General features: G+C 38.4%; 1 protein-coding gene across 2 annotated transcripts in view; it reads right to left on the bottom strand.

Moving 5' to 3' along the window:
- Window positions 1-9,728: 9,728 nt before the first annotated feature.
- Window positions 9,729-15,346, bottom strand: part of GXYLT1 (glucoside xylosyltransferase 1) — a 34,022-nt gene continuing 28,404 nt past the window's right edge. For both annotated transcript variants that reach the window (XM_075428313.1, XM_075428312.1), the window contains 3 exons: window positions 13,640-13,763; window positions 13,157-13,329; window positions 9,729-11,627 (listed from right to left, as the gene is read on the bottom strand). In XM_075428313.1, the coding sequence (XP_075284428.1) occupies window positions 11,466-11,627; window positions 13,157-13,329; window positions 13,640-13,763 (459 nt within the window). In that variant the 3' untranslated portion in view covers window positions 9,729-11,465. The remainder of the gene's footprint in view (window positions 11,628-13,156; window positions 13,330-13,639; window positions 13,764-15,346) is intronic.

Here is a 15,346-nt window from a genome sequence, read left to right as displayed (position 1 = left end):
AAAATCTTGCAAGATTAACTGGCCACTCTCAACAAATAAACTTTCAAAGAAAAGTGTTATCGAAGAGCTGTTTCCAGTGATGTTATAAAGGACATAACATTATTAAAAGCTTTCACTGTTGATCTAGAAGTAAATATGGCTGATGACGTTTGCAGACAACAATACCTGGCAAGATGATACGCAGTGATAACGACATCAGTTGCACAGACGAATCTGCATTCCTGTGGTGAAACAGTACCAGGCTGAGCTCATTTTAACAATGGCAAATGCCCCCACATCGAGGAATGTGGCTCTCAGCCCAGGAATAGAAAGTAAGCTAACATGAGCATTCAGTGTACAAATTCAGATAGGACTAGGAAAATTTTACCTATGTATTAAAATTACCAAGTCCTTAACTATACAGAAATCCTGTATACCGTCCTGGTCCCTATATTTCACAGAGGATTGTGGAAACTTGATGAAAGTAGAAAAACAGAGCTACAGATCTTGAATGACACTGTTTTAGTGAGAGAAAGTTTCTGAGATCGATGTGTTTGGCTTATCCAAAAGGCAACTGAGAAGTGACATTTGATTACAACATCTAAGTACCTCCACGAGAAGAAACTGGAAGATATTAAGGAGCTCTTTACCTTTGTGGAGAGAGGCATAAAAAGAATCAATGGCTGGAAGCTAATGCCGGAGAAATTCAAATGCAACATGAGGCACGCACTCATCACCGTAAGAACAAACCATTGCAGCAAGCTGGCAAAGGGAAGTATTTTCCCTCCACATGCCTTCAGACCAGCGCTGGACATTTCTCTGAAAGGTATGACTTAGCTGGACACAAGTTATGCTTTAATCAAACAAATTATTGGGTTCAGTACAGAGGTAACAGGGAGAAATTTAGTGGCTTGTGATATACGACAGGTGAGACTAGATGAACTAACACACACCCCAAGACTAAACTCTATTAGATTTATCAGTGCTTTATGCTGCCATCCATTGCTGCAGTACCTAACCACTTTCATGTTAAATCAATAGCAATAGCAAAATCCCTCATGGATGTCAAGGAGCTTCTGGAACTTTGCTTTTAGGAGTAAAACTGATTAGGGGAGGATTTTTGAGGTTTTCTAGAGGAGGTCAGAAGGTCTGTATTTATCTTTTGTGTTATAGACTGTGCATTACTATATTTCCTTCATGTTCATATAGTATTTTGAAGCAGTGAGCTAGTGCTTTCGGTCAGGCACAGTATAGCTAAATGGTTCTGTTCAAGAACCATTCTGTTCTGTTTGTCTCCTCTAACGCTTGCAAATGTGCCAGTGGGTATCACGACAGAACCGTCTCAGAGCTCTGCTTTTCAGTGTTGTTTAGGGTAATGGACACTTGCTTTGCAGACCCTACAAAAAAATGTTTGCAGCCTCAGAAAGTCACAATTTAGATGAAAATGAAGAACAGTAGTAGGCCCAGCGCACCATATAATCTAGTCCTTAAAAATTACATATTATCAGAGACAAGATACCACTCTAAGAGGATATTGTGTCCGTTCTACGACAATTCTCAATTGCAAAGCAATTGGATTTTTATATCTAACAATTAGACACTTATGCTACAGGACACGGTATCCTCAAAATACATATCTTGTAAGAAGCTATTCATCCAGCAACATTCACATTCAGTATTCATCCACAGTAAACCCCAAATCCACCAAGTTTACCCACTAGACTAGGCTGCAATAAGGTCTCCCCAGAGCTTTCTCCTCTCCAGGCTGAACAACCCCAGCTCTCTCAGCCTTCCCTCACAGGAGAGGTGTTCCAGCCCTCTGACCATTTTTGTGGCACTCCTCTGGACCCGCTCCAACAGCTCCATGTCTCTCCTGTGCTGAGGGTCCAGAGTTGGATGCAGGACTGCAGGTGGGGTCTCACCAGAGCGGAGTAGAGGGGCAGAACCACCTCCCTTGACCTGCTGGGCACATTTCTTTTGATGCAGCCCAGGATACGGGTGGCCTTCTGGGCTGCAAGCACACACTGACAGATCATGTTGAGCTTCTGGTCAACCAACATCCCCAAGTCCTTCTCTTCAGGACTGCTCTAAATCCATTCTCTGCCCAGCATGGCCCTGCGTGTCAGCCGCACCACACAGCTTAGTGTCAATAGATTTACTGAGCGTGCACTCAATCCCACTGTCCGTGTTGCTGACAAAGATGTCAAACAGCAAAGGTCCCAGTACCGACCCCTGAGGAATGCCACTCATCACTGGTCTCCACTTGGATATCGAGCCATTGACTGCAATTCTTTCAGTGCGACCATCCAGCCAATTCCTTATCCATCGAGCAGTCCATCCATCAAATCGATCCCTCTCCAATTTAGAGACAAGGGTGTTGTGCAGGACAGTGTCAAATGCTTTGCTCAAGTCCAGGTAGATGACATCAGTTTCTCTTCCCTTACCCACCAACACAGTAATCCTGTTATAGAAGGCCATCAAATTTGGCAGGCACAATTTGCCCTTAGGGAAGCCATACTGGCTGTCACCAATCACCTCCTCCTTTTCCATGTGCCTTAGCATAGTTTCCAGGAGGATCTGCTCCATGATCTTGCCAGGCACAGAGGTGAGACTGACTGGCCTGTAGTTCCCTGGGTCTTCCTTTTTTACGCTTTTTAAAAATGGGGGTTATGGTTGCCCTTTTCCAATCACTAGGATCTTCACTAGACTGCCACAACCATTTCTTGGGTTTAGATCTGCAATTCCGATTCATCTTGGATCTGCAATTCTGATTCAACCATGGCATAAAAATGTAAAACAAAATAAAATAAAACATAGCAGAATATTTTAGAATGAAAAGATAGGAGTACCAGTGACTAGTCAAACTGCATGACATCATACTTCTGAAGTTTCACGATACCCACCAGGCAAGCAGAGTGTCTCCCAGGCACCAGCTGCTGAGTGAGACACAGCACATTAGCAAGGCTAAAACATCAGCTTTAATTAAATTTAATTTCTTAGTCTTAAATCAGGAGTTAAAACTGATCTTATTGCTTTCATTTTCTCGACAGCTTAAAAAACCCCATGCCCTACTTGCTCATTAATTCCACCACAAAGATTTGCAGTTTAGGATAACTTCTACATCTAGTTTTGTATTTCAAAGCAATTCACGTGAATATTACAGACTGATTTAATGTGAATGTCTAGTAAAATGTGTACACAAATGACTGGCACAATATTAAAATTCATAAGACAGACGTAAATGAAAAAATGAACCTGTTGTACCCAGATTATAATTCTGAGAATAAAGATATGATATTAAATGACCCAAAGGAAGAATAGGAGAGAAAGTGACCTCCCAGAATATTAAGGTTGTAGAAAATGCGTTAGACTAATAAATTGTTCATCTCCGTTGGTTTAATCATTTAACCCAAGCTAGATAAAATAGAAAGGCCCTTTAGGAATATACAAAAAGCATTTTTAGAAATGTGTTCGATGCTAGAAATGAGTGAGGAAATTAAAGACAGCACAATCCAGCAGCACTTCTCCAAGCGGTGAGGAAGCCACAGGTAAGTTCCACAGCTGCACTCCATGACCTTACAGAACTCTGAAGTACAGAAACAATTCACTAGCAAAAAACTTCACAGTCCCTTTCCTTCCCTAGTAAAATTCTGTTTGGCTTCAAGGGGACATGTATTAAAGCAAACTCCCAAGTTTTTGCTTTGCTCTAAAAAGCCAAAACTATCACTGAATTACCTGTGGAAAACTGCACAGGGAGAAGAAAGGGGAATTTGAGTGAGAACATCAGTTCAACAGGTACCTTGAAAGGAGTCACAGGTCTTAAATACTGTAGACTTAAGATTGATTGTATTCTTACAGGCTTCTAACAGACTTTGGGAACATAATATACCTGTATCTTAAAGCCTGGCACTCTTAAAACAGCAATAAGCTATACAAAACCTGATGAGTCCTGCTGTTGCAGACCTGCTTTGGTAAACAGTGCAAGGAAAAATGAAGGTGTCAAATGTGTAAGGAGAAGCTATCAAGTTTATTCTCCTCTGGCTTTTCACCCAGGTGCAGAAAGTTGTGTTTTGGTTGTTTTTTTTACATGTCATTTGGAATTTTAATGACAGCAGGAGAGGAACTAACAAGGAGATCGGAGTAACTGCATCTTTTCCCCTCCCCTTTGAACAGGACCATTAGAAGAACCACTAAAACCAGTACCACTAAATTGCAGCAAAGGGACAGTTACTACTGGTTTCAAAGAGTGTAGATAGGGGGATATAGAGGATCTACAGCAATGACTTAAAAAGAGTTGCTGTTCCTTTCCTTGGAGTTCAAAGGAAACAAGGAATCAATCTCTTAAGCGATACCCGGCCGTCGCTCCACATAAGGTGCTGACACAGGGAAAGTCAGATGATTTGATTGAACCAAGGATCATCCACCAAATCAGAAATTAGGCTCAAGGATAGAAAACTATTTCAAAATTATTAGTTATTTTTCAGAAATCTGTAGCTCTCTAAGCTGTTGTGAAATTCTGCATTCCTTGTTATCTCAGTGTTTTATCCCTACAGGTCCAGCTGGAAACTAAAACAGGGAAACAAAGTCAAAGATGGACATCTAGAACTGGAAACAGACTAGGTCCCTAGTTTGTGCAACTAAGGTGGCACCCAGATACGGGATGAGTGTTTAAAATGCAGTTCTAGAAGAAGTGACAGTCATTGCTTTGATTAAAGGAACTTGCAATCACATAGATAAGTAGGCAGACAGCAGCCAAGCATCTGTCGTAGGAGAGGACGTGGATAATATTGATCCAGAGAAGAAACTACCAGATGATCACCCAAGGAACATAACGACTTTACTGAATGCTCGAAAATTCCTCCTACCTGAACATCCCCAAATAGCAATCTGAAGAAAAAAAAACCAATCCAACCACAGGACGACTACAGGTCCTCCTTTAATTACAGGTCTCTGCAAAGAGACCTGTAATAATATCTCCTGAAATCTTTATAAGCATTTAAAAGAAAGAAGAGCTTCGTGATTATCTTAAAAGTAGGGCAAGGAAAAGGGGGAGGGGAGAAGAAAGAAGCCTTGCAGAAATTTGCTAGCAAATTGTTGGGGTTGATGTAGCTTAAGAGTTAGCATGACTAGGCCACTTAAGCAAAACAGTTAGCATAGCTGGACAGGCCGCTAGAAAGGACAGCTAAGAATAACAATTGAGAAAGTTCTAATAGTGCACATGATGTGGGTTAGCAAAAACAAGATGTGTTCAAGGACGTGGAGGCAGTCTGTTGCTATTGGCGTTAGTGCATAGTTACCAATCATAAGGGAATGTGGGGCGTGTGAACAGCGTGTGATTTATGTCTGTAGCCTATCCGAATAAGCGTGATCACGTGTGCAGATATGGCAAATGTATATAACCATGCAAGCCGAGCAATAAATGGAATCGGCTGTGCACTGCATCAATGTGTGAGAGTCATTCCTGTCCCTGCACGGATGCTGAAACTCGGCAGCAAATATACAGGAAGATGCACATTCGTAAGCTTAAATGAGGACTCTCTGAAGAACTGAATGCGGCTGTGCAGGAAGCAACCACAAAACTGAAGAGATGCAACTGAACTTCTTCAATGCAAGAATTTCTGATTACTTAATATTCCTTCAAGAAACTTAAAAAATTTTAATAGGCCCACAAAAGCTTAAAAATGCATTAGAGAACCAGAAATCTTAGATTTTATGACAGCCTCGGAGGACAGGCTGTTCTTATATAGATCCATTAAGTGGTTAGAAGAGAGAGATTTTGAGAACTATTTTAAAATGAGATTTTCTCCTCACTTCCTGAAGCAGAAAATTCACTATTACCTCTGCAAACATCTTCTGGTCTTAAACCTGAGTAATAATTTCTAGTAGTCTACTAGGACTACAGAGCAACTGTGAGGCAACCTGCATTTCTATAGAAAATTATCCTGCATTAAATATTTAAGGTTTGGCATTTAAATACTGAAAACAAGTTGCAAGTGTTTCTCTGTAGAGCTAAACTTGGATCAAACAATATTTTTCTTTTTTCTAAGGGAACCTAAAGTATATACACTAGTGTCCAATTTTTTCAAAAATTGACTTGCTGGGTTCGTGCTTCATCCACTTGGGAAACTTGAGCGAGTAACTTGGCTGTTATTTATGCAAAACTTTGTACGAATTTAAGTTATTCTTCTCAAATATATACATAAATTCAGCTGGACAGAACTGAAGTGCCAAAAAATACATGGAACAGAAGATATCCAAAGAGATTAGAAACATGACAGAAAAATACTTACAGTTCCTTTTGAAAAATACAAGTTACGACGCCCCTTCTGAGTGCTTCTGCGCAGAAGTGCTCACACTGACAGCAACAGTCACACAAGACACATGTAAGATCTGTTCCAAGAACCATGGTGAGGAGAAGAACCTTCCCATTACTTCCTACTTCCACTGTTTATGCAACAAAAGCATCCACTTCCCGCTCACAAAGTCACACCCTCACATGATAGTTCTCTGCTACTTATTATACTACACAAAATTACTGGAGCTATTCCAAATCCCGTCCATTGACAAAGTAGTGAAGTGGGCAGGGAAGCTATGGTAATCATGGTAATCACATTGCATACCAACAGCAGAGAACATAAAAATAACTAATCGAAAATCTTTTAATTTGAAACAGAAACTAGACAATGAAAAAGAACTTCAGACTTCTAAGAAATGGAAATTCTAGATAGGTCTATGCATTGGGAGACACCTTTATAAAACAGGAAGGAGAAACCATGTTTTGGTTTGGCCTGGATAAATGTCAGGTACCCACCAAAGCCGCTCTATCACTCCCCCTCCTCAGCGGGACAGGGGAGAGGAAATATGATGAAAGGCTCAAGGGTCGAGATCAGGGCAGGGAGCAATCACTCACCAATTACTCTCATGGACAAAACAGGCTGAACTTGGGGAGAAAAGGGAGTTTATCACCAATCAAATCAGAGAAGGATAGTGAGAAATAAAACTAAACCTTAAAAACACCTTCCCCCCATCCCTCCCTTCTTCCCGGGCTCAACTTCACTCCCGTTTCTCTCCCTCCTCCCCCAGAGCGGCACAAGGGGATGGGGAATGGGGGTTATGGTCTGTTCATCACACGTTGTCTCTGCCACTCCTTCCTCCTCAGGGGGAGGACTCCTCACACTTTGTCCCTGCTCCAGCATGAGGTCCCTCTCACGGGAGACAGTTCTTCACAAACTTCTCCAACGTGAATCCTTCCCATGGGCTGCAGCTCTTCACCAGCTGCCCCAGCGTGGGTCCCTTCCATAGGGTGCAGTCCTTCAGGAACAGGCTGCCCCAGCGTGGGTCCCCCATGGGGTCACAAACTCTGCTAACAAACCTGCTCTGGCGTGGGCTCCTCTCTCCATGGATCAGCAGGTCCTGGCAAGAGCCTGCTCCAGCACAGGCTCCCCACGGGGTCACAGCTTTCTTCATCCACTTGTTCTGGCGTGGGTTCCCTTCCATGGGCTGCAGGTGGGTATCTGCTCCACCATGGACCTCTATGGGCTGCAGGGCGACAGCCTGCCTTAACCATGGTCTTCAGTACGGGCTGCGGGGGAAAAATCTCTGCGCTGGTGCCTGAAGCACCTCCTCCCCCTCCTTCTTCACTGACCTTGGTGTCTGCAAAGTTGTTGCTCTCACATCATCTCACTCCTTTCTCTTCACTGCCGTTTCACCACAGGTTTTCTTCCCCTTCTTAAATATGTTATCCCAAAGGTGCTACCATCATTGCTGATGGGCTTGGCCTTGGCCAGCAGTGGGTCTAAGAGACAGCTGGCACTGGCTCTATCAGATATGGGGAAAACTTCTCACAGAAGCCACCCCTGTGGCCCCCCCGCTACCAAAACCTCACCATGCAAACCCACAACAAACCAGAAGTCTAGTGTTTTGCTACAGATAAGCTAAGTAAGAAGATTGATTCTACCTCTCAGTTTCACCCCAATTAATCCACCACAAATACCATCACATCCATAAATGTGAGTAAATAAGCAGCGGTACTTCATTCCTATTTTCACTGAGAGCGCCCAATAATGCACATACAGATAATCCATTAGACCTTCAGCTTTGCCTCTTACGTGTTCTGCTTCTAAACATTTCAAGCAGACACAGGCCCTTCCCTCCTCCCACTACTACGCTGCAGTTATTTCCTTTTCTACCCTGTCTAGATGGGAAGTATGATTTGGGAGGAGGAAAAAAAAAAAAGACTGGCTTCTCAGTCATCCTGTTTCGGAAAGCGCACAGACAGAAGTGTGGAGAGCCTGTGTGGATGGAGTACGTCTAGCATGCACAGAAATGGTACAAAATAACAAAAACGTTGACATTTCAGTTTTCCCAACAACATTTTGCCAGTAGTCTACAGCTTGACCAAATTTACGTCAAAACCAGCAAAGATAATTCCATATTGCTTTAAAATATGTTTAAATTCAGAATAAGGAAAAATAATTTTTTTTTCTTTTAAACCTTTTTTCTTAACCTTTCTAAATTTAAACCAAAAACTTATCAAAATCAATTCAACTGGCATTATGGTCACCCTCAGTCTAAATTCTGGCAAAACCACAAGGAACTGGAAATATATACAGCCTTACTAACAGGCATAGGTACAGAACCATACAGAAGGACGTTGCAGTCTCAGTAAGGGATAGCTAGCCTTTCATACTACCTGCAAAGAGAGAGAATTTCATACAAATGAGATAACACATCTTCCAATAGATCTCTTCTGTCATGAGACTGTGATCCCTTTAAACAGAGACAGAATAATGGTACCATGATACAGAGACAAATCAAGCATGATGAAGACAGATTTACCTTAATTTAACCTGAGGGTACATTTCCTGATGCTTACATTTTTCTATGAAACTTCACATTTCCATTAGCATTAAATAATTTTATAATAAATAATCAGTAAAAATGGGATTTCTAAAGTTCTAGAATTTGTCAGGTCCTATTTTGTTAGTTAGTTACTATGTTTCCAGAACAAGCAATGTTTCTAAAACTAGACAGCAATAAAGATTCACAGGCTAGATGTAAGTTTCTACACTTACATGCATATAACCTTATAAATCCGGTGTTGAAATGTTTGGGAGTATAACTGCTTTCTAATACACTACTTGGTTTTCCAGTCTCCTTACTGTGTCCAAATATTTTCTTCATAAGTTAGATTTGTTTTTAAAGGTAGGTCATTTCTTAAATTTAAGACATAGGGATTACAGAACCAAAAAATTATTTGAAACAACTACTCTGGAGAGTTACTTAATGGAAGCCACTAAGCACTTGCTGGTTTTTAAGTGTTCTAAAGTGTTCATGAATGTTAGTTGGGAATGTATAGTTGAAATGAGCAGTTTAAATTTATAGCAAAAATTAAAAAACCCTATAGCATAAGATAGTACATTCTGCTGTTTCTAATATGCTAAGTAAACAACTCCTGAAATAAGCACAAAGTGAGAATTTTTATCCTACAATAAGCTTTGATATTAACCCTTTTTGTTCTAATCCCCCACAAAAACTGAAATTTAAGCGGAAAGGTTGCTGCTAATGTTCACATTTCACTTTTCTTCTAATACGGGTCATTGGGTTTTAAGCAGTATCTTCACATGCATACAACATACTAAAAATCAATTCAAAACTGAAAGTTTCTGCAAAGACAAACACAAAAAACAGGCTGAAAGAATTTTTAAATACAAACACACAGTACAAGTTAAAAAAAAGTCGAAGACAAATTGATATAAAAATCAGTATTTATGTAAAAAAATAATGCATTGCATATTGTAAAATCAGTCAATAACAGTATTCACCTTCACACAGATTTCTAGATTTTCAGACTTCAAAAAGTTACATTGCAAGGAAAGGAGACCGTAACTACATGCAAGGCAGGCTGCTTTCTAGTTTCCAGCCCAGAAATTTACACCCTGAGCCAGCAGGGAGATTAGGAGCAGAACATAAACTCTGCTTACAGTGGAGTGTGTTTTTCTACCGCTAAAGCATTCATCCAGTTCACATGGATCTGGGAGTCGGAGACAGCCTGCCTTTGACAAAGAAACAGCCACGAAAATTAAGCTTCTAAAATGGGGTTGGGATGAAGGTGCAATTCAGTGAACATGGAGGATGCACTCAACACACAGGAACTTCTCTGGAATCCAGAAATTCACTTTACAAAGACTTCATCTCAGACAGGTTATCTAAGTTCAAATGTATCTACTAATACATTTCATACCATGCAAGGGTAAATAATATTTTGCTGTAACACTAGAACTCAAACTTTTTCTTCATGTTTTTCTCTAATAAAACTTTTTTTCACATAAACAGAACATTTTTCTTTCCCACTAAGGTAACTAAAGAAAGCCTAATCCTCACCTGCTGTAAATCACTGTGACCCTATTGACAGTAATGCATTCATGTAGCTGAGGGTCTGCCCCAAAAACTATTTTAAAGCCATGTTAATAAAAAGATATGGTTACAGGACATATTCTCTAAGAAACCCATCTAAAACACAGTCTGATGAAGTATCAGAATGCTTATTACAGCTCTTCACTTTTAGGTACTAAATACTCTGTAATAATCATCAGGTAACAATTCTTAGTAAGGAAATACAACAGCAACAGCTTTCCACTGTTGGGGTTTTGGGTTTTTTTTACTTCCAAAATGCTCTATAAAGCTGAAAAACCATGTAATTTTAAAAAAGTATTGTAAGCCAGACAACTTCATACTGAATTTTTGCTAAAAAATACCTCAACTCTGCTCTATCTTTTGGCCATGATGGCTCAACGATGTTGAAATAAATGCTGTATATTAAAAAGCCTTTGTACCTACAGACAGAGAAAACTAGTATCACATAGTAGTTATTAATTTCTCACAAAATCATACTTATAGTGTGCAGTTTACATCTAAGGTAAGTGAAAACAAGATTGTCAAAACAGTGCTTCAATGTGTAAGAGATGAACACAAAGGCACATGCAGATTGTCAATGATTATATCACATTTCTTTGAAAACAGAGTATTTTCTGCACTTGTAAACAACTTTGTTTACATAAAGGCTCACACCTTTAAAGTGAGGTTAGTGCTGCTGACTCAGTTATTGCTACATTCACAGTTTAGCAGAATTTTAGACAATATGAGGTACACTCCCAAATAGAGCCATCTTCATTTCTTCCTTGTTCATTTGATCATTAGATAACTGAATTATGCAGACTAAAACTACTGACCATAGAAGCCAGAAACACCCAAATCATTGGATCCAAGATAAACATTAGCAGTGATTAAACTTCAAAAGAGCAAAAAGTCACCTTTGCAGAAAAAAAGTTCCTGCTCTTCATTAGATTGGTATTTTCTTCATTTTTATGTGTGCTAGTAAACTTTTATCTGGGCACATTAAGAGTTGATTCAAGCCATATTAGAATTTTTGCACCTTTGACCAGTATGTTAATTCAGTCTCTTGATTTAACAGCTTGCAGTAAAAATCACCTTCCTTTAGATCTTCTGGCATACAAGTCTCTTACGCTTTTTGTTAGTTGCTTTATGAAGACTTTGTATACTCTTCCGCAGTATGTATGCATGGTTTTCCGTAATTCCACTTCTAGGGGCTGCAACAGGGAACGAACCAGATCATCTCCAAAGGAATACTGTAAAGAGGTTAGTAAAAGAAGATTTAAGGTCAATACAGAAGTGTGTCATTATTCAGAGTTATTAGCGAGTTTTACAAAAATGCCTTTGAACATCGTATTTGCTTTCTACAGGTTTATTAAACGTTTTCAAGAACTCAGAGGGCTTCTGAATGCAGTATTTGAAAAACACCCCTAAATTACAAAAATATTCTCCAATGTTCTCAATAAGCCTAACAAGCGAATTTTGTTTAAAAAAAAAAAAAAAAAAGCAAATGAACATATCCAGACAGGCAAGGAGGAAATTTAAAATTACCTCATTAAATTAAAAATTTACAGATCTAAAGTGATTTCTGGTTGTTTGTTGAACAGTAACTTTCTTGAATGACACATAACTTTTAAGGAATACAATTCTTATCAAATTATAATGAAACAACAGTATGAAAAGTGGTACTACTGAAGTTTCATTAAACTGAATGATGGTCAAACACATACTATGTTTAACACGGACATGAAATAAAGAAGTCATTAATTCAACAGTGCAATATTTTTTATAAACAAATGATAAACTAAAGCGGCATTTCAAAGTAAAATAATTTTCTTCATCTTATTACCACTGAATCAGCAGTGTTTTACATACTTTCTCTGACATATTCATAAACCAAATGGGATCATAAATATAAAGAAATAATTTTTTCTTCTGTTTTTGACAATGCTCAAAGGAAACAAAGAAATCGTATTTTTATGGAAACACGTTCACTTTCCCTGCAATGTATTCTGAGACCCCCAAAAGTACTTTTCTTCATTTTTATATCCATATGACAACATATAATAAAGCACCATTAAAATATACTATTGATTTTTGAAGGTTAGACACACACAATAGCCTGCTACATTAAAATGTGCATCAGTGCTAAATTTTACAGCTCTTCAGCGAGTATACTGATGTAGTGATAAATAGTTTATTAGATGACTTATTTGCAGAATGAAAAGAAGTCCCTATGCTTAATGTTTAAAGGAACAGCAACATATTAATACATTGAATCTCTAGAAAAGGTCAAAACACAGCATAAAAAAAAATATATTTTCTACAATCCAAATCTAGCCACAATTTAATGTTAAAATGTTGCAGTAAATACACAGAAACTTTGTGAAGAGTATGGGTTTTTCACCCCATTTTAAAATCTCCAGAAAAATGAAGATTCTGGTCACGTCCAAATGCTCATACAAACAGTTTACTAGATGTATTGATTAAAGGAATGGGAGTAAAGCCTTTTAAATAGACAGTGACAACTACAGGCAATGTTTTAGAATCCTAACCTAGACATAGTCTACACTGTTTCAAAAGATGCTCATCACAACAAAAGGAATTCTATCCAAGCCGCAAAGGAAAAATTGGTGAAACACTTAACATCACTTAAAAGAAAAAAAAAAAATCACCTTGTTACAATCAAGGTAAGCATCAACAAAACCTACAAAATACATGCAGCACTGCAGATAAAAATGTATTAAAAATAACTTCATGCAAGTACAATGCTGAAGACACTTACATTTTTTATTGCTTCATAGACAGCTCTAAAAGTTGGTTGTTTATCATCGTGGTAAACACCTCTGTTTCCATGAAGAATAAATATACCTTCTTCTTCAGCTTCCTTACAATTGCTTCCATAGATGCAGTGGTCAGGTCGGTAATTCCATTGGCAAGGAAAGACATAAAGACTTTCTGTGTAGAAAAATGAGAACTCCAGATTAAGTTGCAAAACCGTTTCAGGAAATACACTAATATTCTCTTTTTTTCCTTAAGGCTGCTTCAAAAATTTCTGTACAGTTGTTCTGAAACCTAACAGCTAATTACACTCTAGCAAGCTCCAACGCTGTCTCTCAAAGTAAACGCTTTCAGAAAATGAAAGTAGTGAAATGTCCCTTGGATACTTTCACTTAAAAGTCTGCTAAAAGAGTATTTTCCTGGATCTTCGAACATCATAGAAAAGATCAACTTTGTCATGTTAGACTTAGAATCAATGTGGATTTACCTGGATTGTGAAAAAACATAATGTTCAATAGATCCTGATCACCCCATGTTATGTTCAGCTTGTACTTCTTCAGCAGTGGCATAAGAATTTCTCCCCACTGCAACCGGACTGGTGTCATATCATTCTATTAAAACAAAACAAAGCACAACAACACACATTCAGGACAATCATACCTATGAAGAAAGAAATGCCCTAAAGAATTGCAGTAATTTGCTTTTCAAAGTTACAAATCCCAAATGTATAGATAATTTCTTCCTTTTAAGCAAATGAACACATCTAAGGGAAAACAGTAATGGACATTTCCAATATGCTTTCTTTCTCAATTATTATCTTGAGGAAAATCATATGCATCTCCTACTTCTATGTAACTGCCACATTAAATTTTTGTCTTCAAAATTTCCCTCAAACATCTCAACCAAGAGTTCTAAAATATAGCAAGGGTATTTTTGTACAGGAGTAGGATGTAAAACAAAAAGTGCATTTAAGTAATGCATGCAAGTAGATGGTCACTATTTAAATATCCACACTTCACACAATTTCTCCATCTTCACCACAGAGTGATAATGTACACAGGTTTTAAAGTTAACTTCAAAAATTCAAACCAGATCAATATAAAATTAATTATTAAATAGTTCCAAACACATACAGCTAAAAAATATTGGCTACAAAGCAGTGTACAAAAATAAAGAAATCCTTCAAAGGTTTTCCAAAGAATTTTCATTGAGTTGAAATGATTTTTTTTATTACTGAACCTGAACTTCCACAGCAAAGGCACAATGTTTCACTACAAAAGGCAGTTAAGGCTCTAAATCAACAGCTGTTACTTAATCCTCAAATCCTTGATTCAGCAAGATCACTGCTGCTACTTGGAGTAAGCTGGCCTACACTGAACTCCACGTTACCAAAGGGGTTACCATCCGCAATGCAACAGGTTACATACTCTAAAGCTAATTTCTTGTCTTCACACCGCGTTTAAGCTCAACTAGGACAGAAAAGGAATAAGGCTGCTCACTCTGTGCCTTCTACTTCCATTGGGAGAGCAAGGATGGAATAACAGTAAGTCCCAAATAAAGAAAATTCCTGAACAAGTACAGGATCGTACCCTTGATTCTTTTAAACCAAGATGCCAAAAGAAAAAGTTAAATTAGAGCTCCAGTATGGTTTGGGATCTGTATACAGAAACACCATGTTAAGAAACAGAAAAGATTACCAGGAGCAAAATACCCAGTTTTAGAATTACAGTATCAAAGACTTTCTTCTCCAAGCTTTCCAGTGACCTACTAGAAAGTGCAAAAATTAGCAGTTCAGTTTTTAGTCTTTCCTTTTAGCTATCAATTATGAAGGGTTTTCAGAATTGAAGACTAAAAAAAAGAAATACTATCAGATTTCACACAAGAATTAATACAAAAAAGATCTATAGCTTATATTACATAAGAAGCCAAATGGAGTATTATAGTCCCTTCTGTCCTAAAAAATTTATGACTATGATTGCTTGCAAGTATTCAATGAGAGCAGGCATAAGAAATGCACAAGAGAATTCTTCTCTAGCAAGAATTATCATTAGGCTCAGTGCAATGTGACTAAACAAAAGCAAAAACAGGCTTAACACCAAGCTAAAACCTTCCAAAAAGCAAATCAATTGGACTGAATCACAGTCAGTAAAGATTACTCACTCACCTGAGCTTTGCCATCCACAGAATACTGACC

Source organism: Opisthocomus hoazin, chromosome 8, assembly GCF_030867145.1.
Source record: "Opisthocomus hoazin isolate bOpiHoa1 chromosome 8, bOpiHoa1.hap1, whole genome shotgun sequence".
Lineage (NCBI taxonomy): Eukaryota > Metazoa > Chordata > Aves > Opisthocomiformes > Opisthocomidae > Opisthocomus > Opisthocomus hoazin.
Note: the sequence above shows the minus strand (reverse complement) of the source record. Positions and strands in the feature narration are given on the sequence as shown.